We start from the raw sequence: 25,174 nt of genomic DNA, 5'->3' as shown, positions 1-25,174 counted from the left end.
CGGAGTGAGTGGCGGCCACTGGCGGGGAGTCGGGGACAGCGGCGGGCGGCCCTCAGTCTCTGCAGAATCGGCCGCGGAGAGGCCAGCAGCGGCCGTCAACCGCCGGCATCGGGACACAGACACTGTCTGACTGACTGAGAGCGGAGGCCTCGGCCCACCGGGCATGTGCCCGGTCTGCCCTATGGTCAGTCCGGCCCTGCCAGTCCCATTTGTTTTCTGTGTTCAGAGACAGCAAGCTTTATCCAACCCTTACCACTCCAAGCACCAGTCCCATTTGTCTTCTGCGTTCAGAGGCAGCAAGCTTTATCCAACCCTTACCACTCCAAGCACCAGTCCCATTTGTCTTCTGCGTTCAGAGACAGCAAGCTTTATCCAACCCTTACCACTCCAAGCACCAGTCCCATTTGTCTTCTGCGTTCAGAGACAGCAAGCTTTATCCAACCCTTACCACTCCAAGCACCAGTCCCATTTGTTTTCTGCGTTCAGAGACAGCAAGCTTTATCCAACCCTTACCACTCCAATCACCAGTCCCATTTGTCTTCTGCGTTCAGAGACAGCAAGCTTTATCCAACCCTTACCACTCCAATCACCAGTCCCATTTGTCTTCTGCGTTCAGAGACAGCAAGCTTTATCCAACCCTTACCACTCCAAGCACCAGTCCCATTTGTCTTCTGCGTTCAGAGACAGCAAGCTTTATCCAACCCTTACCACTCCAAGCACCAGTCCCATTTGTCTTCTGCGTTCAGAGACAGCAAGCTTTATCCAACCCTTACCACTCCAAGCACCAGTCCCATTTGTCTTCTGCGTTCAGAGGCAGCAAGCTTTATCCAACCCTTACCACTCCAAGCACCAGTCCCATTTGTCTTCTGCGTTCAGAGACAGCAAGCTTTATCCAACCCTTGCCACTCCAAGCACCAGTCCCATTTGTCTTCTGCGTTCAGAGACAGCAAGCTTTATCCAACCCTTACCACTCCAAGCACCAGTACCATTTGTTTTCTGCGTTCAGAGGCAGCAAGCTTTATCCAACCCTTACCACTCCAAGCACCAGCCCCATTTGTCTTCTGCGTTCAGAGACAGCAAGCTTTATCCAACCCACTTTCTGTGAGCCCAGGGTATCAAGGACCTGCCTTCTGGGGGGATATGACCCTGAGCTCACTGGACAACTAAAAAGTGGGCAGCGATCACATGAATCTGCTCAGTTCATTCAATGCCAAGTGACAGTGTTTGTGTAAAGCCTCCCACCACCACAACTGATATTCACCTCTCCTGTAACCCCCCCCATAAAAAAAAAAAAACCTTTCATGCTTCCACTGCACCTGGCACCAATATATCTTGTGTTGAAACCTATAAGGAGGAGTGAAGCTAGTGGTTGGAGAGGAGGCTTTACTGGACCGGTCACACCACTGGTTAGAACCAGCTGCAGCAAGGAATAGGGTAGGTAGTATTCCTTATGTATGCACCCCTAGACTTACATAGTTACATAGTTAGTGAGGTTGAAAAAAGACATCAGTCCATCCAGTTCAACCTATGATGTGTGTGTGTTTGCTTTTAACCGTACATTGTATACCCCTGTATGTTGCGGTCTCTAAGGTGCCCATCTAATAGTTTTTTGAAACTATCAAATCTTCCTGCTGATACGACTGCTTGTGGAAGAGAATTCCACATCCTTACCGCTCTTACAGTGAAGAACTCCTTACGCACTTTAAGGTTAAACCGCCTTTCCTCTAGTTTTAGTGAGTGGCCACGTGTCTTATTGTATTCCCTTTCTCTGAATAGTTTGTTCCTTATGCAATCGTCTCTTCTCCAGAGAGAATAAGTTCAGTGCTTGTAGTCTTTCCTCATAGCTGATGTCCTCCATTCCCCTAATTATTTTTGTTGCCCTTCTCTGGACTTTCTCCAGTTCCAGCACATCCTTCCTGAGGACCGGTGCCCAGAACTGGACAGCATACTCCAGATGTGGCCGGACCAGAGTCTTGTAGAGTGGGAGAATAATCTCTTTATTTCTGGAGTGAATCCCCTTTTTTATGCACCCCAGTATTCTGTTGGCTTTGCTTGCAGCGGCTTGGCATTGCATGCCACTGCCAAGCCTGTTGTCTACCAGTACCCCCAGGTCCTTTTCCATCCTAGACTCACCCAGAGGTTCCCCCCCTAGTGAGTAGCTTGCTTTCTGGTTTCTGGCCCCCAAGTGCATTACTTTACATTTCTCAACATTAAACCTCATCTGCCATGTAGTTGCCCACCCCATTATTTTGTTCAGGTCCGCTTGTAAGGTTTCCACATCCTGCACTTCACCCCTTTAAAAAGTGAAAAGTCAGCAGCTATAAATACTGTAGTTGTTGACCAGAAATTACCAGTCCCTGGAGTCCAGCATTGTCTTTCCACAGCCAGGTCTTCTCACCACTTTGGGTCCTCAGTACTGCTATCTTGGATTTTGGAGCCAACTGTAACTTACTGAGGAATCACAACTGGACATGCATGAGATTGCACAGGCATGTGATGTATCCCTGGAAGTTGTGGGTGGGGAGGGGGAGATATGAGAGACATCATTCTCACCTAGGTGAGAACGGAGGAAGTGGGTACCTGTCAAAAAAAGGTACCCACTCCCTGTTAAAAAAAAAAAAAAAAACTTAAAAGGTATAGGGAGGGGGTGGAGAGGGGATTTAGCAGCATTTTCATTTTCTGATGTATGTTTGACAGCAGTAAGTGGATTCAATCATGCTTGGGACAAACATAAAACCAAAAAAAAAGAAAAAAAGAAAAGCAAAAAAAAATAAAAATAAAAACAAAATATTTATATAGAAAAACAAATGGGGCAGATCTGATGGACCACTTGGTCTTTTTCTTCTATGTTCAATAATTCTAATCCCCAAATACAAATGGTCACAATCATCTACACTCAACTCTACAATCATCTCCTTGGTCCTTGGTTTTCTCCATCTGGCCAATTCTGCCGGGTACCGTTAGTCATAAGGATTTGCCAGCATGCTCCACCATTAGAATACTGAACAGATTCTATGGCATGTCATGTTTTGGAATGAAGATAATAAAATTCAGGGTGTTATGGACCTCATGGACAAAACAATACTTTTTAAATTCACATGGGTAAACCCCATTTTTTATTTTCATCTCATATGCCATAGCAGTCATGCAGATCTTCCATGCCAGACTCTGCAAGAGGAAGTAACATGGATAAATGGAGATCTATACAAGGAGCAAAGTACAAATGCCGCACTAAGTAATGATTCATTGTCAAGGAAAGGCAATTGTAACATTGTAAACTTGTACATTCATAAACTTCAGAAAATTCCAAGAAGAGAAACATTTATACCAATATGTGGTCATCCTCTAGAGCAGGAAAGCTCCAAACTTTCTAATCAAATAGACCAGTTTACTGTCCTTCAGGCTTTGGGTGTCTCCTTCAGGCTTTGGGCGTGTCTAGGCTGTGGTCAGTGGAAGCAAACAATGTCTCATCATTGGTTCTAATGGGAGTGTAATGTTCTGGTACCTCTGGTACCCTTATTCCACTTTCCATTCCGTGTATGTGTCCCACCATTCTCTTCTGGTAGGTGCGCATACACCTTTAAGACCGATGCTGTCATCACTGAGCGCCGCAGAGCGGCTATTTCAACCGCCGGCGTTCTCACTCACATGTTCGTTCAACCGTCATGGTTGGATCGTCCCTGTCTGAAGTCAGCATACCAGATGTTACTCGTTCCTGTATCTCGCTACCTGAACTTGTTCCATATCTGATCCTGTGTCTCGCCACCCGATCACTCCCGGCATGCTGCTTTCACCCTTCACTCTTCAACCTGCCTTGCATCTATGCTTACAAGCGTGTCTCGCTGTGGAACCTCGCTACAGATCCCTGTATCTCACTACCAGGATCACTTCCTCAGACCCGAACCTCGCTACTGATGCCTGTATCTCGCTACTGGATCACTTCCTCATCACCGGACCCTTCTACTGCTATACTATAGTGATAAGTACCCCGCAGGGGAAACCTCCGTAACTTACACTACTACTATTGCATTAAGGACTGTTACTACCTATCCATACTATCCTATCATCTGCACTGTTACATAGATTGCTAGCTCTTGAGACTACTATCATCTATCATCTGCACTGCTGCATAGATTGCTAGCTCTCCTGTCTACTACTATCTATCCTTGCACTGGGTTAATCTATCCTGTATTTGTCATCTGCTGTCCTCACCACCTGTTAGCATACTCGATACTAACCTATCTGCATTCCTAAATACCATCTTGAACTCTCCTGTACAAACCTATCAAGTGCTTACCATCCTTGTCACTGTTCACACCTGTCCCTTCAGCACATCACCTTCATACTATCATATACATCCTATCACTCCAGGAACATCTCATTGAGTGTGTATATATCTGTATGTTGAAGCTGACAGGCCCACGGTGATGAGTCCTGGAGATTTGGATCTGGTATTCAACACATCTCTACATGACTACTGAGTGGAGATTTTGCAGCTGTAAATCCAGCCTATAACAAAAACGCAGGAGCGTTACAGGGAGGAATAGTGTTCCTTGTTGGTATCAGTGGGAGGAATAGTGCCCCTTGTTGGTATCAGTGGGAGGAATAGTGCCCCTCGTTGGTATCAGTGGGAGGAATAGTGCCCCTCGTTGGTATCAGTGGGAGTAATAGTGCCCCTCGTTGGTATCAGTGGGAGGAATAGTGTCCCTTCTTGGTATCAGTGGGAGGAATAGTGCCCCTTGTTGGTATAGGTGGGAGGAATAGTGCCCCTTGTTGGTATCAGTGAGAGGAATAGTGCCCCTTGTTGGTATCAGTGAGAGGAATAGTGCCCCTTGTTGGTATCAGTGGGAGGAATAGTGCCCCTTGTTGGTATCAGTGGGAGGAATAGTGCCCCTTTTGATGCTGTCAGTGAGAGAAATGGTGTCTCATCATTGGTGTTGGAAGAGTAGTGCCCCAAGGCCCGGGTAAAGACAAGCAAAGGGCCACATTCAGCCTCCAGGCCAAATTTTGGAGACCTCTACTCTAAAGAACTAAAATTCTATCCTTGCTTTTTCACATTACATTTTATTGCTGCTAAAATGTGCACAAAAGTAGATGTATACCTGATCACTAAACTCTCATATAACCTTTACCTTGTTAATGTCATTTCACAAGTCATGTTCAATCTGATTAACTCCTCTGCTTTCATTAAAATAATCCCTGGTGATCCCGCCACGGAGGTCCTTGTTTAGAATCTTCCTGTTATAGTGTGACAATGCCTGCCCAAAGTCCTTCAGTCTTTTGGCAGGCCTGGACTGTGGTCAGTGGAAGCAAACAATGCCCCATCATTGGTTTTAATGAGAGGAATAGTGCCCCTTGTTGGTATCAGTGGGAGGAATAGTGCCCCTTGTTGGTATCAGTGGGAGGAATAGTGCCTCTTGTTGGTATCAGTGGGAGGAATAGTGCCCCTTGTTGGTATCAGTGGGAGGAATAGTGCCCCTTGTTGGTATCAGTGGGAGGAATAGTGCCCCTTGTTGGTATCAGTGGGAGGAATAGTGCCCCTTGTTGGTATCAGTGGGAGGAATAGTGCCTCTTGTTGGTATCAGTGGGAGGAATAGTGCCCCTTGTTGGTATCAGTGGGAGGAATAGTGCCCCTTGTTGGTATCAGTGGGAGGAATAGTGCCCCTTTTTGGTATCAGTGGGAGGAATAGTGCCCCTTGTTGGTATCAGTGGGAGGAATAATGCCCCTTGTTGGTATCAGTGGGAGGAATAGTGCCCCTTGTTGGTATCAGTGGGAGGAATAGTGCCCCTTGTTGGTATCAGTGGGAGGAATAACTCCCCATTGATGCTGTCAGTTAAAGGAATGGTGTCCCATCATTGGTGTTGGAAGAGTAGTGCCCCAAGGTCAGCTAAAGACAAGCAAAGGGCCACATTCAGCCCCCAGGCCACAGTTTGGAGACCTTTACTCTAAAGAACTCAAATTCTATCCTTGCTTTTTCACATTACACTTTATTGCTCCTAAAATGTGCACAAAAGTAGATGTAACCCAAATGACTAAACTATCATTTAACCTTTAACTTGTTAATGTCATTTTACAAGTCATGTTCAATCCGATTAACTCCACTGCTTTCATTAACCACTTAAGCCCCGGAAGATTTTACCCCCTTCCTGACCAGGGTTTTTTTTTGCGATTTTTTACTGCGTGATTTTAACGGACAATTGCGCGGTCGTGCGACGCTGTACCCAAACAAATTTGACGTCCTTTTTTCCCAGAAACAGAGCTTTCTTTTGGTGGTATTTGATCACCTGTGCGATTTTTTGATCATGTGCTATAAACAAAAAAGAGCGTCAATGTTGCAAAAATAACAATATTTTTCACTTTTTTTTTATATGAAATTCCAAAACAAAAATGTAAAAATCAAAATTTTTTAACATTTTCAGCCAATTTGTTTTATGCTACATATGTTTGGTAAAAAAAAATCGCAAAAAGCGTATTTTGATTGGTTTGCGCAAAAGTTATCGCGTTTATTAACAAAGGGAAAGATTTTTGTCATTTTTGGTGTTTTATTTTTTAACGAGTAATGGCGGCGATCTGCGATATTTTTTGTGGTACTGCGACATTGCGGCGGACAGATCGGACCCTTGACTGACATTTTTGACACTTTTGGGGTTACCAGTGACATTACTGCAGTAATCAGTGCTATACATATGCACTGTTACTGCAAAAATGACACTGGCAGGGAAGGGGTTAACTGTATTGGAGAGGGAGGGGTTAAGTGTGTCCTAGGGGCGTGTTTCTAACTGTGATTGGCTGTGGCTACTAGTGTAAAAACAGAGATCAACGGTCCTACATAGTAGAACCGTCTGATCTCCATTTTTACACAGGGGAGAATGACAAGCGGCTTCTTTACATCAGCCGCCTGCCTTTCTTCCTTCTCGGCGAACGATCGCGAGTGACCGGCGGACATCGGGTCCGCCGGTCACACGCACTGACTTGTTAGGGAACGAGCCGGGGCGGGCGCACGCTCGCCCGCTATTGGCTCACAAGCCAGTGACAGGCTAGTGACGCACCGGTACGTCACTTTGCCTGGCCGGGGCTGACCGCTGCAGTATATGTACTTGCGGCGGTCGGCAAATGGTTAAAATAATCCCTGGTGATCCTGCCATGGAGGTCCTTGTTCAGGATCTTCCTGTTATAGTGTGACAATGTTCTGTCCCGGGGTTTATTATCCTGTGTTGTCACCCTATCACATTGGCCTTCAATGGAGAAGCTGTTTTAATACACAATATGCAAACATGGTGCAATGTTGTGACCAATAGCAAACCCACCTGGGAAAATGGCACACAGCTATTAGTGAATTGCATATTGACTGGAAGTGGCTGCAAGGATGCTGCAGGAGGTGAAAGTTAAAAAAAAAGGCAGAAACAAATGTTTTATACAAAACCACATGGCAAGTGTTTATGGTACATGGTGCTTTTGCAAACAAAATATCATACAGTTAAAGTTTACATGTACTTTAATGCATGCCAAATAAAAATCAGCTAACTTAAAGTGGTTAAAGGTTCATGTTATACTTACCTGCTCTGTGAAATGGATTTGCACAGCCCCGATATACCTATTCTTGGGTCTCCCGCTGGCGGATCTGGCTCCTCCCTCCTTCAAGTACCTCCCCACACCCCCTACCCCCAGCAAGCCACTTTCTAGAGGGGGAACTCATGCGGGCTCGATACCGAGCCGCACTGTGTGCATCAATTCACACACCAGCCCTCCTCTCCTTTGGTACTGGATTTGATTGACAGCAGCAGAAGCCAATGGTTCCTCCTGCTCTCACTAAGTCCAGAGAGGTGGGGGAGAGAGCAGCACCCCTGCTCTTGTGCACAGCACTGGACCAATTGTGGCTCAGGTAAATATTTGGGGTGGGGATGCATTAAGATGAAAAAAAAAAAACCTTTAGTCTTTACAACCACGTTAAACCAAAACCCTGTAATGTTCCTTTTTTTAACCTGATCCTCAATCCTCATAGCAGCTGATCTTTTTTCTATTACTGACTTACCATATTTTATTCTGCACTGTGTCTCTGTACAGAGGCAGCCATTTTGGTAAAGGCGGGCCTTTGCTGCCTTCTGATTATTGTAAGATGAAGACTGGTGGGGTAATGATAGAAATAGGGGAGGCACAGATCTGCAGAATGAATGAAGCCTATGCAGAGAGAGCCTTGTGCTGTCGGTCGTCATGTACAGCTTCCTCTCCAGCAAGGAGAACAATGAGTAGCTCAGTAGTGACCAGTGGCATACCAATGGGGGGTGTGGGGGGGGGGGGGGCAGTCCAACCCAGGTGATACACTTTGGGGGGGGGGGGGGTGTCAGGCCGCTTAGGGGTGTCAGGGCCGTCTTAATAGGTGGGCAGTCGGAGTTGGTGGGAGGAGCCATGGGTGTGGCTGCCTCCTCGGCTCCTCCCAAAGAGGAGAGAACATAGGAGACCCAGGAATTTTCATCTCCAGGCATGCTGTACATGACTGAGCACACTGTCACTACATACAGCCCTAGCCTGCCACTATAATACCCTATACTATCCTAACCTGCCACTATAATACCCCATACTATCCTAACCTGCTACTATAATACCCCATACTATCCTAACCTGCCACTATACTACCCTATACTGTCCTAACCTGCCACTACAATACTGCCCTAACCTGCCACTATAATACCTTATACTGTCCTAACCTGCCACTACAATACTGCCCTAACCTGCCACTATAATACCCTATACTGTCCTAACCTGCAACGATAATACTGCCCTAACCTGCCACTATAATACCCTATACTGTCCTAACCTGCAACGATAATACTACCCTAACCTGCCACTATAATACTACCCTAACCTGCCACTATACTACCCTATACTGTCCTAACCTGCCACTATAATACTGCCCTAACCTACCACTCTAATACCTTATACTGTTCTAACCTGCCACTATAATACTGCCCTAACCTGCCACTATAACACCCTATACTGCCATAACCTGCAACGATCATACAGCCCTAACCTGTCACTATAATACCTTATACTGTCCTAACCTGCCACTAAAATAGCCTATACTACCCTAACCTGCCACTATACTACCCTATACTGTCCTAACCTGCCACTATACTACCCTATACTATCCTAACCTGCCACTACAATACTGCCCTAACCTGCCACTATGATACCCTATACTGTCCTAACCTGCCACTATAATACTTAGGGGTGTCAGGGCCGTCTTAATAGGTGGGCAGTCGGAGTTGGTGGGAGGAGCCATGGGTGTGGCTGCCTCCTCGGCTCCTCCCAAAGAGGAGAGAACGTAGGAGACCCAGGAATTTTCATCTCCAGGCATGCTGTACATGACTGAGCACACTGTCACTACATACAGCCCTAGCCTGCCACTATAATACCCTATACTATTCTAACCTGCCACTATAATACCCCATACTATCCTAACCTGCCACTATACTACCCTATACTGTCCTAACCTGCCACTACAATACTGCCCTAACCTGCCACTATAATACCCTATACTGTCCTAACCTGCCACTACAATGCTGCCCTAACCTGCCACTATAATACCCTATACTGTCCTAACCTGCAACGATAATACTGCCCTAACCTGCCACTATAATACCCTATACTATCCTAACCTGCCACTATAATACCTTATACTATCCTAACCTGCCACTATAATACCCTATACTATCCTAACCTGCCACTACAATACTGCCCTAACCTGCCACTATAATACCCTATACTGTCCTAACCTGCAACGATAATACTACCCTAACCTGCCACTATAATACTACCCTAACCTGCCACTATACTACCCTATACTGTCCTAACCTGCCACTATAATACTGCCCTAACCTACCACTCTAATACCTTATACTGTTCTAACCTGCCACTATAATACTGCCCTAACCTGCCACTATAACACCCTATACTGCCATAACCTGCAACGATCATACAGCCCTAACCTGTCACTATAATACCTTATACTGTCCTAACCTGCCACTAAAATAGCCTATACTACCCTAACCTGCCACTATACTACCCTATACTGTCCTAACCTGCCACTATAATACCCTATACTATCCTAACCTGCCACTACAATACTGCCCTAACCTGCCACTATGATACCCTATACTGTCCTAACCTGCCACTATAATACTTTCCTTACCTGCCACTATAACACCCTATACTGCCCTAACCTGCAACAAAAATACTGCCCTAACCTGCTACTCAAATACCTTATACTGTCCTAACCTGCCACTATAATACTGCCCTAACCTGCCACTATAATACCTTATGCTGTCCTAACCTGCCACCATAATACCTTATACTGTCCTAACCTGCCACTATAATAGCCAATGCTGCCCTAACCTGCCACTATAGTACCCTATACTGCCCTAACCTTCCACTATAGTACCATATACTATCCTAACCTGCCACTAATATTCTATTCTGCCCTTATCCTGCCATTATAACACCCTATACTGATCTAACCTGCCACTATACCGTCCTATACTACCTTAACCTGACACTATACTACCCTAACCTGCAACTATACTACCCTAACCTGCCACTATACTCCCCTAACCTTCTTATCAGCACCCCAATTGTGTTGCGGATTTGCCGCACAATAAATCACGCTGCAATTATGGCAAATCGCAACGCGCGACAATGTTGCCCAAAAGAAGCTCCTGTTCTGTGATTTTGTCAGTGGGGGTGTCAGATATAGGATCTGCCCCAGTTGTCAAATTCTGTAGGTACGCCCCTGGTAGTGACATCACCAATTCTCAATTAAAATCTGATAAGACTTTCATTTAGAGGCAGTGGTGTCTTCGGTGATCTCACACTGTAGATATACTGTATACTCCTTTGGTTCTGATTTGATTTTTATTTATCTGTTTGTCCTTCCATTTCAGGGTGTTGGTTTTGTTCTGGGATTCGGGCCATGAGGCCACTAAAGTAAGTTCCTATTTGATGGGTAATCAAAGCCGTGATTGCCCATGTGTTGCCCTTTCACCTCTCAAAAAAGACTCAAAGTGGACATCTCTGGTGGACCAATCATCGATGGTCATCTTCTACTCAACACTCAAATCTCAGAAACCGTTACACAAGATGGGACGCTACCTAGAGTACTGCATTCAGAAAAAAGGTGAGAACCCCCATCTCAATAGTCTTTCTCTTTCTTCACTTTTAACACAACATCTAATGGTTTGGAGATATACTATATTTAATTATGTTAAATCTTTTCTTTTACTATTTATATAAAATCCTAAAATAAATACATAGCAATACTGAAACAGTATCCACAGACTGTGTTTTCTGGACCACAATTGAAAGTAAACTTGTGTCAATATCAATGTGTTGAACTGTATATATGGCTGTAAAGCAAACATTTGGACACACCAGTATATTTTCTTAGATTGTTTCTGGAGCCCCCTACTATGCAAAGCTAAAGATGAACTCCAACTCAAGGGAACGTCTTCCGGCATTTCTTCCTTTGAACCAAGAACAGTATAACTATCAACATCTTAACCACTTAAGCCCCGGAGGATTTGGCTGCTCAAAGACCAGGGCCTATTTTGAGATTCTGCACTGCGTGACTTTAATGGACAATTGCGCGGTCGTGCGATGCTATACCTAAACAAATTTGACGTCCTTTTTTCCCCACAAACAGAGCTTTCTTTTGGTGGTATTTGATCACCTGTGCGATTTTTTTCTTTTTGCGCTATAAGCAAAAAAAGAGCGACAATTTTGAAAAAATAACAATATTTTCACATTTTTTTATATGAAATTCCCCCCAAAAAATGTAATTATCAAAATTTTTTAGCATTTTAGGCCAATTTGTTTTCTGCTACATATTTTTAGTGGAAAAAATTGCAATAAGCGTATTTTGATTGGTTTGTGCAAAAGTTATTATGTTTACTAACTACAGGAAAGATTTATGTCACGTTTATTGTTTTTTTTTAACTAGTAAAGGCGGCGATCTGCAATTTTTTTTTTTTTACGGGACTGCGACATTGCGGTGGACAAATCGGACCCCTAACTGACATTTTTTACACTTTTGGGGGGACCAGTGACATAACTATAGTAATCAGTGTTAACAATATGCACTGTTACTGTAAAAATGACACTGGCAGGGAAGGGGTTAACATTACTGGTGATCAGTGGGTTAAATGTGTCCCTAGGAGCGTGATTCTAACTGTCAGGGGGTGTGGCTTGTGAAGTAATCACCGAGACATGCGATCCTATATAGCAGGATCACATAGCCTCTGTGATCACTTCAGGGAATATGACAGACGGCTGTGTTTACATCAGCTGTCTGTCCTTCTCTCTCAGCTGCGGGAGATCGCAAGTAGCCGGCGGCCATCGGAGCCGCCGGTCACACGCACTGGCTCCCCAGCTAACGAGCGGGGGCGGGAGCGCGCCGCCGGCGGCGCTCGCTCGCCCCCTAGAGTCTCCTGAGCTAGTGACGTAACATAACGTTGCTTTGCCCAGGAGCGGCTGCCTGCCGCAGTAAAACTGCGGCGGGCAGTCGTTATGTGGTTAACCAGTATCCACAGACTGTGTTTTCTGGACCACAATTTATTGAAAGTAAAGTTGTATTAATATCAATGTGTTGAACTGTACATATGGCTGTAAAGCAGACATTTGGAGACACCGGTATATTTCTTTAGATTGTTTCTGGAGCCCCCTACTATGCAAAGCTAAAGATGAACTCCAACTCAAGGGAACGTCTTCCGGCATTGCTTCCTTTGAACCAAGAACAGTATAAATATCAATATCCTAAAATTGAATTTTAAATCTGGCCTCCAGACTTCCAATAAGTCTTGCACAGTTGTTCCAGCTTCTCCCCTGGACTGAAATGGCTTCCTCTGATATCACTGCACACTGTGAGCTTCTCACAATGGGCATTAGAAGCTGCAGCAAGTCAGATAGAGCCCCGCCCCATTTCCTGGCTGGGGGACATCCATCCTTATCTAGCCTTTCCTCCCCATCTTGACTGTCTCTGACCCGCCCCTTTCATTCATTGGATTTTGGTTCTTTCAATAATGGAGGCTTAGCATCTGCATGTGGGCATTACCAAGGAAATTTGAATGAAAATGCCTAGGAACACCCACTTCTCCAGACTGACACCCAACCGCCAAGGTATTTTTCTATTTGCATAACTCCTCCCAAGAGCACATCGACTGCTTGCATCAGGACTGAGGGCTCTTGAGGGGAGTACTGGGGCAGGGGGCTGTGATGTTTTCAGGACGTTGTGTACAGCACCTTGTTGGCCCCTCCCACCAGACATGATCTGACTGCATTGCATAGAGAAGCACAAACACCCATTGATGAAATCATTTGGTGTGATGAAAATGTAAAGATTTTATTTAAAAATGTCATTAGCAGGGCATTTTTTTTCTCAGAAAATATATGCAGGAACTTAATCATGACCCCAAAAAAATCCCTCTCTCCACACACACAACCCCAAAACCCCACCAAAAAGTGATCAAATTTCAACTAACAGTGGGAGGGTCCTATAGGGGCATTAAATACAAAGATAAGTAAAATGGAAGGTGATGGCGCTGCTTCTTATATAAAGTGCAAATAATAATAAAAATGTAGTATTAAAAAATATATAATTGAGGAATAGATGAAGTGGTAAAAGATTAAAATCAATAACCAAGTTATAAGGAATATAAAATAATCTGTAAAATGTATGATAAACAACCACCAGAGGGCGTAATGCAAGCTACAAGCTGTAACAATAAATGTGCTTAGGTTTATACCAAAAATTAAATAAATAAATAAATAAATATGTAACAATACAGAATAAATTGATAAAAACTTCCAAAACGTGCTGATTCTACAAGTGGTAATATAATAAGTGGTATAAATAAATAAATAAATAGTGAAAAATGTGCAAAGAAAAATATATTTAATGAAAGTGCGGGAAACTGATATGCACAGGGTGGGTGTGCAAAAAACTATGGATATAAAGTGCGGCAGAAAGTGATGTGAAATCAATAGATATAATAAGGTGAATCCAAAAAGGATAAGTGAGCAAGAAAATTTGCGGGCAAATGAAAAAGTGCGGGAAACTTCTTTGTGCAAAATGCAATGAGGTGATATTAAATCAGTCCAAAAGATGAAAATAAGTCCATAATTAGAGATAGTGTCCAAAAAATATTAAAGTGAACAGATATCTCACGGTGACCCCCAGGTGGGTGACTGGCGAGTGGTGGAGTGGCCCCTAGTAAAAAGACCTACTCACCAGATGTACCCACCCCACACAGGGGTATAGAGCGGGTACTGTAGAGGTGTCCTGTTGGGTCCTGGCTCTGTATGATAATTCCCTTCCTGGGGGAGATGTGGTGTAAGGTCCGAAGTGTCCTAAAATAGGGTCCAGTAGTGGGGTCCTATGTAAATGGTGTGGTATCCAGACTTCGTGGGTTGGTCAGATATGGCCACTCAAGGGTGTATAGATGGAAGGATCATGAAATAAGAAAGCTCGATAGTGTAATACCGTAATGATAGGCGTTTATTCCAGCAGCAAAAAATGGGTACTCACATGTATACAATAGTAATAAAGCGAGGTATCGGCGTCCCGGAACGCAATGCGTTCCAACTCGAGACCGGAACCGGAAGTGACGTGACGGCGCTGTACACGTTTCGTCATGTGACGTCTTCTGCAGCTTCACGCCGATACCTCGCTTTATTACTATTGTATACATGTGAGTACCCATTTTTTGCTGCTGGAATAAACGCCTATCATTACGGTATTACACTATCGAGCTTTCTTATTTCATGATCCTTCCATCTATACACCCTTGAGTGGCCATATCTGACCAACCCACGAAGTCTGGATACCACACCATTTACATAGGACCCCACTACTGGACCCTATTTTAGGACACTTCGGACCTCACACCACATCTCCCCCAGGAAGGGAATTATCATACAGAGCCAGGACCCAACAGGACACCTCTACAGTACCCGCTCTATACCCCTGTGTGGGGTGGGTACATCTGGTGAGTAGGTCTTTTTACTAGGGGCCACTCCACCACTCGCCAGTCACCCACCTGGGGGTCACCGTGAGATATCTGTTCACTTTAATATTTTTTGGACACTATCTCTAATTATGGACTTATTTTCATTTTATGGACTGATTTAATATCACCTCATTGCATTTTGCACAAAGAAGTTTCCCGCACTTTTTCATTTGCCCGCAAATTTTCTTGCTCACTTATCCTTTTTGGATTCACCTTATTATATCTATTGATTTCACATCACTTTCTGCTGCACTTTATATCCATAGTTTTTTGCACACCCACCCTGTGCATATCAGTTTCCCGCACTTTCATTAAATATATTTTTCTTTGCACATTTTTCACTATTTATTTATTTATTTATACCACTTATTATATTACCACTTGTAGAATCAGCACGTTTTGGAAGTTTTTATCAATTTATTCTGTATTGTTACATATTTATTTATTTATTTATTTAATTTTTGGTATAAACCTAAGCACATTTATTGTTACAGCTTGTAGCTTGCATTACGCCCTCTGGTGGTTGTTTATCATACATTTTACAGATTATTTTATATTCCTTATAACTTGGTTATTGATTTTAATCTTTTACCACTTCATCTATTCCTCAATTATATATTTTTTAATACTACATTTTTATTATTATTTGCACTTTATATAAGAAGCAGCGCCATCACCTTCCATTTTACTTATCTATTTATATAGCCTCGGCTATAGTTTAAGGGAGGCAGCAGCTTTTTTGTGCACACGGTTTATCTATCCTTTGACATCCTTAGCGTGGATTCATTCAGATACATTAAATACAAAGAGTTCATTACATACAGAGTGCAGAGTTTGGGGGAGAGGGGGGTTACATACAGACTGCAGAGCTTAGGGGTGCGCTACATACATAGTGCAGAGTTTAGAGGTGTACTGCACACAGAGTGCAGAGCTTAGGGGTGCGCTACGTACATAGTGCAGAGTTTAGAGGTGTGCTGCACACAGAGTGCAGAGCTTAGGGGTGCGCTACGTACATAGTGCAGAGTTTAGAGGTGTGCTGCACACAGAGTGCAGAGCTTAGGGGTGCGCTACGTACATAGTGCAGAGTTTAGAGGTGTGCTGCACACAGAGTGCAGAGCTTAGGGGTGCGCTACGTACATAGTGCAGAATTTAGAGGTGTGCTGCACACAGAGTGCAGAGCTTAGGGGTGCGCTACGTACATAGTGCAGAGTTTAGAGGTGTGCTGCACACAGAGTGCAGAGCTTAGGGGTGCGCTACGTACATAGTGCAGAGTTTAGAGGTGTGCTGCACACAGAGTGCAGAGCTTAGGGGTGCGCTACGTACATAGTGCAGAGTTTAGAGGTGTGCTGCACACAGAGTGCAGAGCTTAGGGGTGCGCTACGTACATAGTGCAGAGTTTAGAGGTGTGCTGCACACAGAGTGCAGAGTTTAGGGGTGCGCTACGTACATAGTGCAGAGTTTAGAGGTGTGCTGCACACAGAGTGCAGAGCTTAGGGGTGCGCTACGTACATAGTGCAGAGTTTAGAGGTGTGCTGCACACAGAGTGCACAGTTCAGCCTTCATCCACAGCTGCTTACCTGTGCATCCCCCATCCACATCTCACTTTCACTCCCCTCCACTGCCCCATCTTCTCCCTCCTCCATAAAAGCTCTACCATCTTCCCCATGTCCTACTTTTGTTTCTGTATTAAAGCAGAGTTCCGGCCCTCCTCCAAAAATACACATATTGTAGCTGCTTACTTTTAATATTAGGACACTGACCTGTCCTGGAATCCAGTGATGTTGGCACCCCAGCTGATGTTTACATCCGCTCTCCGCTGCAATTTCCGGTAAGGGAACCCGGCAGTAAAGCCTTGCGGCTTCATGGCCGGGTCCCTACTGCGCATGCGCGAAGTGCCCTGCGCTCTGTAACTGGCCTGGAAGCAGAGGGAGAAGGAGAAAGGAGGAGGAGGGGGCCAAACTTCGGATGTACCTCGCTACAGTGAGGTCCGATGGAAGTGGGGGCAGGGTACCTGTCAAAAACAGGTACCTGCTCCCCCCCTTGCCCAAAAGGTGCCAAATGCAGCACTGGAGGGGGGTAACAGATAAGCGGAAGTTCCACTTTTGAGCGGAACTCCACTTTAAGCTGAAGCACCCAGCCATGTCTAGTACCTCGCGGCACACTGTAGGTGGCTCTGCCTCTCCCACTTGCATTGAGATCATCCAGTGGGGGTGTCAGCATCTGCATTGGGCCCCGGGCACCTGCCCTTGTCCACATCCTGCACTCAGGAGATCAGATCTGTGGGAGCCATTAGGAGACATGCTTTCACTTGTAAACACAGAAGCCGGACTTCTGTGTTTACAAGTGATGGTTGTGAGCCTGAGCCAATGGTGGTGGAACTAAGTTTCACCAAGTTCAAGCTGAAAAAATGTCCTGGTCATTAGTAAGTTGATGTGGGGGGTAGGGAGGAACCAGGGAAGGCAAAATATACAAAATAAAAAGAGAAGTAAGGGTTTTGAAACAACAACAAAATAAAATGCTGGATCTGTCCCTCGCTGCCTCTACACCAAGAACGGAGTGATCAAAGACCACTGATTACAATACGATGTAAAACTCGATTTGAATTTAAATTATAATTTTGGAAATTTGGACAAATTTTGTTTAGTTATTCAGAGCATTCAGTAAACTTTGTTTATACTGTAATTTGAATATTCTGACATATCTGAATCTCTGAATAGCTAAAAGAAATTGTCCGAATAGTTGTTCAGGATGAAAGGAACCGCACATGTCTACAGTGGACATTTTATAGTCCTAATGGCCCAGCAAATATCTAAGATGTAGGCATCATTTACAGTCATTTCCGTAGTTTTACACCTTTGATATAAGGACAGGTTATGTTACCAGTTGAGTACATGGCAGACGTAAGAGAACAAGATGGAGAACAATCTCAGGTTGTAGAAGCAGAATAAAATTGACATCTCATGTGACACAGAGGCCAGAATCCCACCATAGAAATAGAGTTGTGTTCTGAACACTACAAATGTATCCTCAGTAGTTTGTAGATTTCTCCAGGTTGAATTTTAATGAGATTTGTGTCATACATGACTCATTTTTAATAGGAACAGAAAAGGTGATTGCGGTGATTGGGGATGTTGATAATCTGGAGGAGAAATGGACAACTAAGTGTGAAGAAAACCAATTTTCCAAAATTCAGAAGTTCCAAATATCACGGGCAGAGCTGGACTGGATCCACAGAAAAGAGATGCGTAGAAAAATAGAAGAGATTGGAAAATCCCTGATTTCTCACACAGGTATGGACAATCTGGTGTATATAAAGTGTTGTGTGGGCAGAGTAAGCCAATACTGGTATTCTAACTGGTGCTAATAAAACAGAAACATTTTCTAGACCATCTGCACATTGTACTGAGGGGACAATGAGATGTCACGGTGAACTCTTATTGGCTTCTTTTCATATTTCGTGCATGATTTCATACATATCTTCTCACACCCAGTTCCTCTTTCTCTCTTACAGGTTCTCCAGCTGGGAGAATGGTAAGACCAAATTATTTTTTTTTCCTACCCAATTTTGATATTTTTTGGGCTAAATTACAGAGACCCAGTGGGTGGTTTTGCAGCTCTAAATCAAAGTAGACTAATATTAGTGTCAGTAAAATGAGAATGCTTTAGGGTTAGAAATGTATGACATTTTTTTAGTTTAAATTAAAGTTTTAATCGTGCACTTTTTGTGTATGTTACAATGAGATAAAAACATATATATATATATATATATATATATATATATATATATATATATATATATATATATATATAAATCCATCAGGAAAAACAGGAACAATAATTAATTTTAAATATTTTTTATTATATCAAAATTGACTAATATCAGTGTTGCATTATATATATATAATTCAATATTTCTTTATTAAAGTTTTCAATAATAGTAGTACAAAATAGTAAGGAAAACAATGCATATATAATAAGTAATAATGGCGCACATATATCCAAAGGCCATAAGTCAGAACTCTTTTACCCTTTGAAGGGGTATCCATACCATAAACACCAATTTATCAATGCAATTAACCCATAATCCTTAACAAAAAAAAACAAAAAAAATGCATAATGTATGGGCTACCTAAGTTCAAGATCCCTATTTTGGTGGATTTACTAAAGAAAAATAGACTGTGCACTTTGCATCAGAGCTTTTTAAACAAGGGGAAGCTCTGCTGACTTCCATCATCCAATCATGCAAGTATAAATGCTTTTTTTTTTTTTTTCTTGCATGTGATTGTGTATTATTTGCAAAGTGAAGCTTCATCCCATTTACTAAGCTCTAGAGCAACTGCACTTGCAAAGTGAACAGTCTATTTAATTCTTCCTTAGTAATTCAACTCCACTTTAAATTAATTATTTTTTATTATATATATATATATATATATATATATATATATATATATATATATACACACACACATTTGTATATATACACATTATATATATATATATATATATATATATATATACATACATTTTTTATATATATACTCACAATATATATATATATATATATATATATATATATATATATATATATATATATAGTGAGTATATGTAAATATATATATATATATATATATATATATATATATATATATATATATATATATATATATATATATATATATATATAGTGTGTATATATACAAATGTGTATTTATATATATATATATATATATATATATATAATAAAAATACAATTCATTTAAAGTGGAGTTGAATTACTAAGGAAAAATTCAATAGACTGTTCACTTTGCAAGTGCAGTTGCTCTAGAGCTTAGTAAATGGGATGAAGCTTCACTTTGCAAATAATACACAATCACATGCAAGGAAAATTTAAAAAAAAAAGCATTTATACTTGATTGGATGATGGAAGTCAGCAGAGCTTCCCCTTATTTAAAAAGCTCTGATGCAAAGTGCACAGTCTATTTTTCCTTAGTAAATCCACCAAAATAGGGATCTTGAACTATGTCTTAGGTAGTCCATGCATTATGCATTTTTTTTTTTTGTTTAACCAGCTCCCACTGTGGTATTGTGTTCTGACAATGGGGAGCCTTCCCCTTCACCAGAATACAATGATCAGTGTTGCCGTCTATAGCTGGTGGCATTAATCATTGGGGATAAACCCAATGGGCTGTGTACAACCAGCTTGCTCATATATGGTCCCTGCTCAACTGTCTAAATTTTGATCCATGTATGGCCGGTATTAGCTTTAGGTACCATGAGAAGTATAAAACATTAATAAATTATCATAAAAGCTTTCAGCATCAGAGTCATTATCACCATCAACGGTTTTTTCTTTACAAATTGCAGCAAATGCCACAACCAACAATTCAAATGGGGAATGAATTTAACTATAAAGAAACCAAAACATCCTATAAAAGGGGACACCTCAAACACCAAACAGATTGAAACAACAGGCACAGTCACCTTATTGTCAGCAGCAGCTAGGAGGTTTATACACTTGTTGCACCTTAATTTATCCATAAGCGTGAGGTTTTCTTTTTTGTTTTTACCAAAACAGACCGTTGGCTTTCTCTCCTGGTCACCAAAGGATGATAGTCAATGGCTTCTGGAACTCCTACAACCTCCATACTTCCAGTACGCAGTGGAGGAAATGATATACATCGATGTAGACAAAACCGATCATGAGAAAATCATGGAGAAGATCTTCAATGTCCCATCTTTAATTCTGCACTTTACACATGAAAGCTTCTGCACTTTTTCATCTCAGCCTGATTTCAGTGGGAGACTCCAGGTTTATTGTGGTAAGAGAGCTATGTTTGTTTATGGCAAAGTTTCTCAACCAGGGTCCCATGGAACCCTAGGGTTCCTCCAGAGGTTGCTTATGCCTCGTACACACGCATCGATTATTGGCCGTGAATTTTCGGCCAACGTCCGATCGTCGGCTTGTTAGTATGATGCTTCCGACAACCGACTTTTCGGCCGAAAAAAATCTGGTGTGCAGGCTATAAAATTTTTGTTGGCCGTCAACACAACGGCCGGTTTTCCGTCAGTCAGTACAGATTTCGGCAGACAAAAATCTGATGAGCAAGTCTGGGCATGCTCAGAGAAGAAAAAACACAAAGAAACTCAACCAACACATGACGTCACTTCTGAAGTAGATTTTTGTTGGGCGAGAAAAATCGTGCGCAGTCTAGGCACATTCCAACCAACAAAACACCACTCTGGACAAAAGTCGGACGATCGGTCGGCCGATAATCGTTGCGTGTGTACGAGGCATTAGAGTTTCTTGAGCAATGAGCAATTTCTGCCCCTTAGATAAGTTCCTCCTTGGCTTTCTGTTAGGGAGTGATTCTTCACAACGACCACAAGTGTAAGGAGCATTCTTCCCACTGTCCATCACACTAATGTGTCATGAGTTGTAGTTACTTTCATTTTAGCAGGGCTTCCCTGAGACTAGAACGTTATTTTAAGGGTTCATCTGTGCTGAAAAGGTTGAGAAAGGCTGGTCTAGGGCATCCCTAGGGTTCCTCCAGAGGCTGCTAAGAGTTTCTTGAGCAATGGGCAATTTCTGCCCCCAGATAAGTTCCTCCTTGGCTTTCTGTTAGGGATTAATTCTTCACAACGACCACAAGTGTAAGGAGCATTCTTCCCACTGTCCATCACACTAATATGTCATGAGTTGTAGTTACTTTAATTTTTAGCAGGGCTTCCCTGAGACCAGAACAATATTTTAAGGGTTCATCTGTGCTGAAAAGGTTGAGAAAGGCTGGTCTAGGGCATCCTATCTCAACCTTTTTACCCTAGAGCAGGGATCCTCAAACTACGGCCCTCCAGCTGTTCCAGAAATACACATCCCATGAGGCATTGTAAAACTCTGACATTCTCTGACAAGGCTAGGCATGATGGGAATTGCAGTTCCTGAACAACTGTAGGGCCATAGTTTGAAGACCCCTGCCCTAGAGTAAACCTTAAAATAATTCTGAGGTTTCAGGGGACCCTTGCAAAAATCAATTCAATGGGTGTCAGTGGCTAAAAGCCCCTAACATTGGTGGCCAGTGTGAAAAATACCCTCTTTATGTCCATGGTTAGAATTCCACACTCATGGGCAGGTACCAAGATCATCGGTGTCTTGCAGCTGGCTCTGCCAAGTTGCTTTGACCCTGGAACGATTGCACCATTTAATTGGAGGTTAATCAGCCACAGTTAAAGAAGCCTCTAGCAATCGCTAGAGGAAGTTTGGTTGGGAATAGCTAATCTAAGGGACATCAAGAGCTAGAGAAGGAGTGTTTCATCATTAAGGGCTTGAGAGGGTGGTCTTGAGGCCCAAGGAGGGGTATGGCAATACTAAAGGATTGGGAGTTAAGGTGTTGCACTAGGGGTTAGAGAAGAAGATTTGTTGCAGTACTGGTTGGCTGGAGGAGGAGCTGTTGAGGCTCTGTGAACCTGAAAGAAGGGTGCATTGAAGTATTGAGTGCAAAGTCTGCTCAGGAACACCCACTTCTCAAATCTAACACCAACCCATCAAGGACTGGGTGGAAATGAAGAAAGAAGGGAATGCTCGGTTTCCAAAAGAATTTTTAATTTGTAAGGCGATTCAATATTTTTTAGAGTAGCATCAAGTACATCAAGCCAACACATTTCGGGAGAAAGGGTTTTACCCTTCTTCAGGGCTGTTGCTGGATGCTAGATGACTGAGAGTAAATCCCAGGCCAAATGTATGTTCACAAGGATTACTGAAAGCAGGCTGACAGAGTGATAGATGTCCTTGCAGGGGAAACTTTTCTTCAATTTTTGAATCGACTTCAAAACTCAAAATTTATTTGGCTACTGGGTGCTCCCTCCTTTTCTCATTTTGTCCCAGTCCTATATGCAGCAAAGACTTTAAGGCTGTACCAAAAAAGCAGCTGCCCAAAACCCAAGAGGGTTTATGACCACATTCTTACCGGAAAGAATCCTTCCGCCCACATAATCCAATCCACCCAGGACCAGCGACAGATTCATTCAGTCCAGGGTGGTCTCCAGCACATAGACGACACCTGCCGATAAAGACATTTTTTTTAATGATATTTGCATGACCTCTCCCATGAACCAGATTACTGTTTGGGTCAGGGCTGAAGCAGGGTGCTGTCAGGTATTCTTGAAGCCAGAGGCGTAACTAGAACCTTCAGGGCCCCAGTGCAAGAAACCATGAAGGGCCCCCCCGGACCCCTAACTGGGGCCCTTCCCCTCAAGCCTGGGGCTCTTCCCACTGATCCTGGGGCCCTTTACTCTAATTGAGGGCTCCTTTATTACAGTCTCGCAACGGGGCCCTTTCACAAGTTCTGCAGTGGGCCCCCTTCCTGCCATCTTGGGGCCTTCCCACAGTGGTGGGATGCCAGGGCCCAGTCGCAAGTGTGACCTTTGCGATCCTGGAAGTTCACCCACTGGTGTCAGTAGTTTTTATTTTTTGGTATTTTAATTGCATTATTTTTATCATTTTATTTACCTTTTTTACAATGTCACTGACTATGACTCTGTCCATTCAGAAGAGGAAGGAGCTGGTAAATAACATATTTACCGACCCCTTCCTGGTTCTCTATTGTGTCACATCCCCTGCAGCAGCCTGCAGGAGAGGGGAGGGAGGAAGCAAGCAGCACAGTGGGGGGGGGGACTAGGGGAGCACAAAGGGGCTTAGAGACAGCAGAATACAAGTGAACTGGATAGGAGGAGTGGCGGGGGCAGCATACAGAGGAACCAATCTCCTCCATTTTCATCTTGCAGCTACAGGAGGAAAAAGGAGGACAGTAATTTCTTTATATGCTGCCCCCGCCACCCCTCCTATCCAGGTGTACAGGGGAGCCACATAGGCCCCCTAGAACATGGGGCCCGGTTGCAATTGCGACCCCTGCAACCCCTGTAGTTACGCCCCTGCTTGAAGCTATGAACAACATCCTGCTGGCCCTTCCCAATGCCTGAACTGCCTGCATTGCATAGAAAAACCACAGAGACCCAATGATGGCATCATACGTTCTACAATAAAATATGCAAAGATAGGAATGGAAAGTTTTTATTAGCATGTTGACGAGGGATGAAAGGGGGGATCAGGGAAAGCAAAATATAAGTAAACTTCAGATTCAATCCAAATAATTTTTAACAAAAGTATAATTGTGTTCTGTGCAGAGAAGAAGAAAACCATTGTGGTGGTCGATGACTTGGATGAGAAAAACTCTGATTTGGCAATTAAAGAACTCTATAAAAAATGTAATATGGAGACCATGTCCTCAGATTTGCTCCTGTTCCGCAAGGAGGAGAAAGAGATGGACTACCTGACCCATCTCACATGGGATGAACCAGACAACGAGGAGGCCGGGGCAAAACGGAACCTTTTCCAAGATGCCATCAATAGAAGTAGTAAGAGATTGTGTTTCTATATTTATCCATCAGTCTTTCAGTTCTCATAAATCATGTTTCAGGAATACTATCTTTTCATACATAACAAAATGTACTATTATTAATATAAATATACTTCTACATACTGATAAATACCCTGTGGGATAAATGTACGCCGAAGGTCCTGGACCCCAAAACATGGCCCACTGACCCTCTGTGTGTGGCCCAACATGTCGTGAGCGAGGTCTTCCACATTTTGGGCATCTGTGTGCACTTTGCAATGGGGCATTGGGGTGTCGGGTGCTGAAACAATCTTTGTGTGTCTGACTAAAGGCACGGATATAGACAGCACTGTCAGATGGAGTAATTGGAGTGATTTCACCTTGACAGAGCTGGAATTTAGAATAAAAAAGATGAATTTAGCCTTTAACTGCCACTGCACTGAGCATCAATGGAAGGGGGGGGGGGGGGGGGGGTGGAGGTTAAATAACTATGTACTAACCACCAATGGGGAAGATAGACTGGCATTGACCACCAATAGTTGGGGGGGGGGGGGTAAATTGCACTTTTACTGATTATCAATGCAAAGGGTTAAAATTGTATCCATCTACATCATTCATCAATGTTGGGGGTTATTAATGCTTACACTGATACCAATCCTGTGTGTCCACCAACACTGATGCTGGGGGCTATTGCGTACACTGACACCAATGCTGGGGTTGGTAAATTT

At 43.2% G+C, this 25,174-nt stretch overlaps 1 protein-coding gene across 1 annotated transcript in view; it reads left to right on the top strand.

Annotated features, from left to right (window-relative positions):
* The window catches only part of LOC309557636 (uncharacterized protein), a gene marked incomplete at both ends in the record, with an annotated part of 55,859 nt that overhangs the window by 12,171 nt on the left and 18,514 nt on the right, over positions 1 to 25,174 (top strand). The window contains 5 exons of the mRNA XM_082260424.1: positions 10,939 to 11,171; positions 18,156 to 18,388; positions 18,569 to 18,588; positions 20,422 to 20,876; positions 24,235 to 24,465. Of these exons, the coding sequence (XP_082116550.1) occupies positions 10,939 to 11,171; positions 18,156 to 18,388; positions 18,569 to 18,588; positions 20,422 to 20,876; positions 24,235 to 24,465 (1,172 nt within the window). The remainder of the gene's footprint in view (positions 1 to 10,938; positions 11,172 to 18,155; positions 18,389 to 18,568; positions 18,589 to 20,421; positions 20,877 to 24,234; positions 24,466 to 25,174) is intronic.

Source organism: Pelophylax lessonae, assembly GCF_965119305.1.
Source record: "Pelophylax lessonae genome assembly, chromosome: 6".
Lineage (NCBI taxonomy): Eukaryota > Metazoa > Chordata > Amphibia > Anura > Ranidae > Pelophylax > Pelophylax lessonae.
The sequence above is the reverse complement of the archived record's forward strand: the minus strand, read 5'-3'. Positions and strand labels throughout refer to the sequence as shown.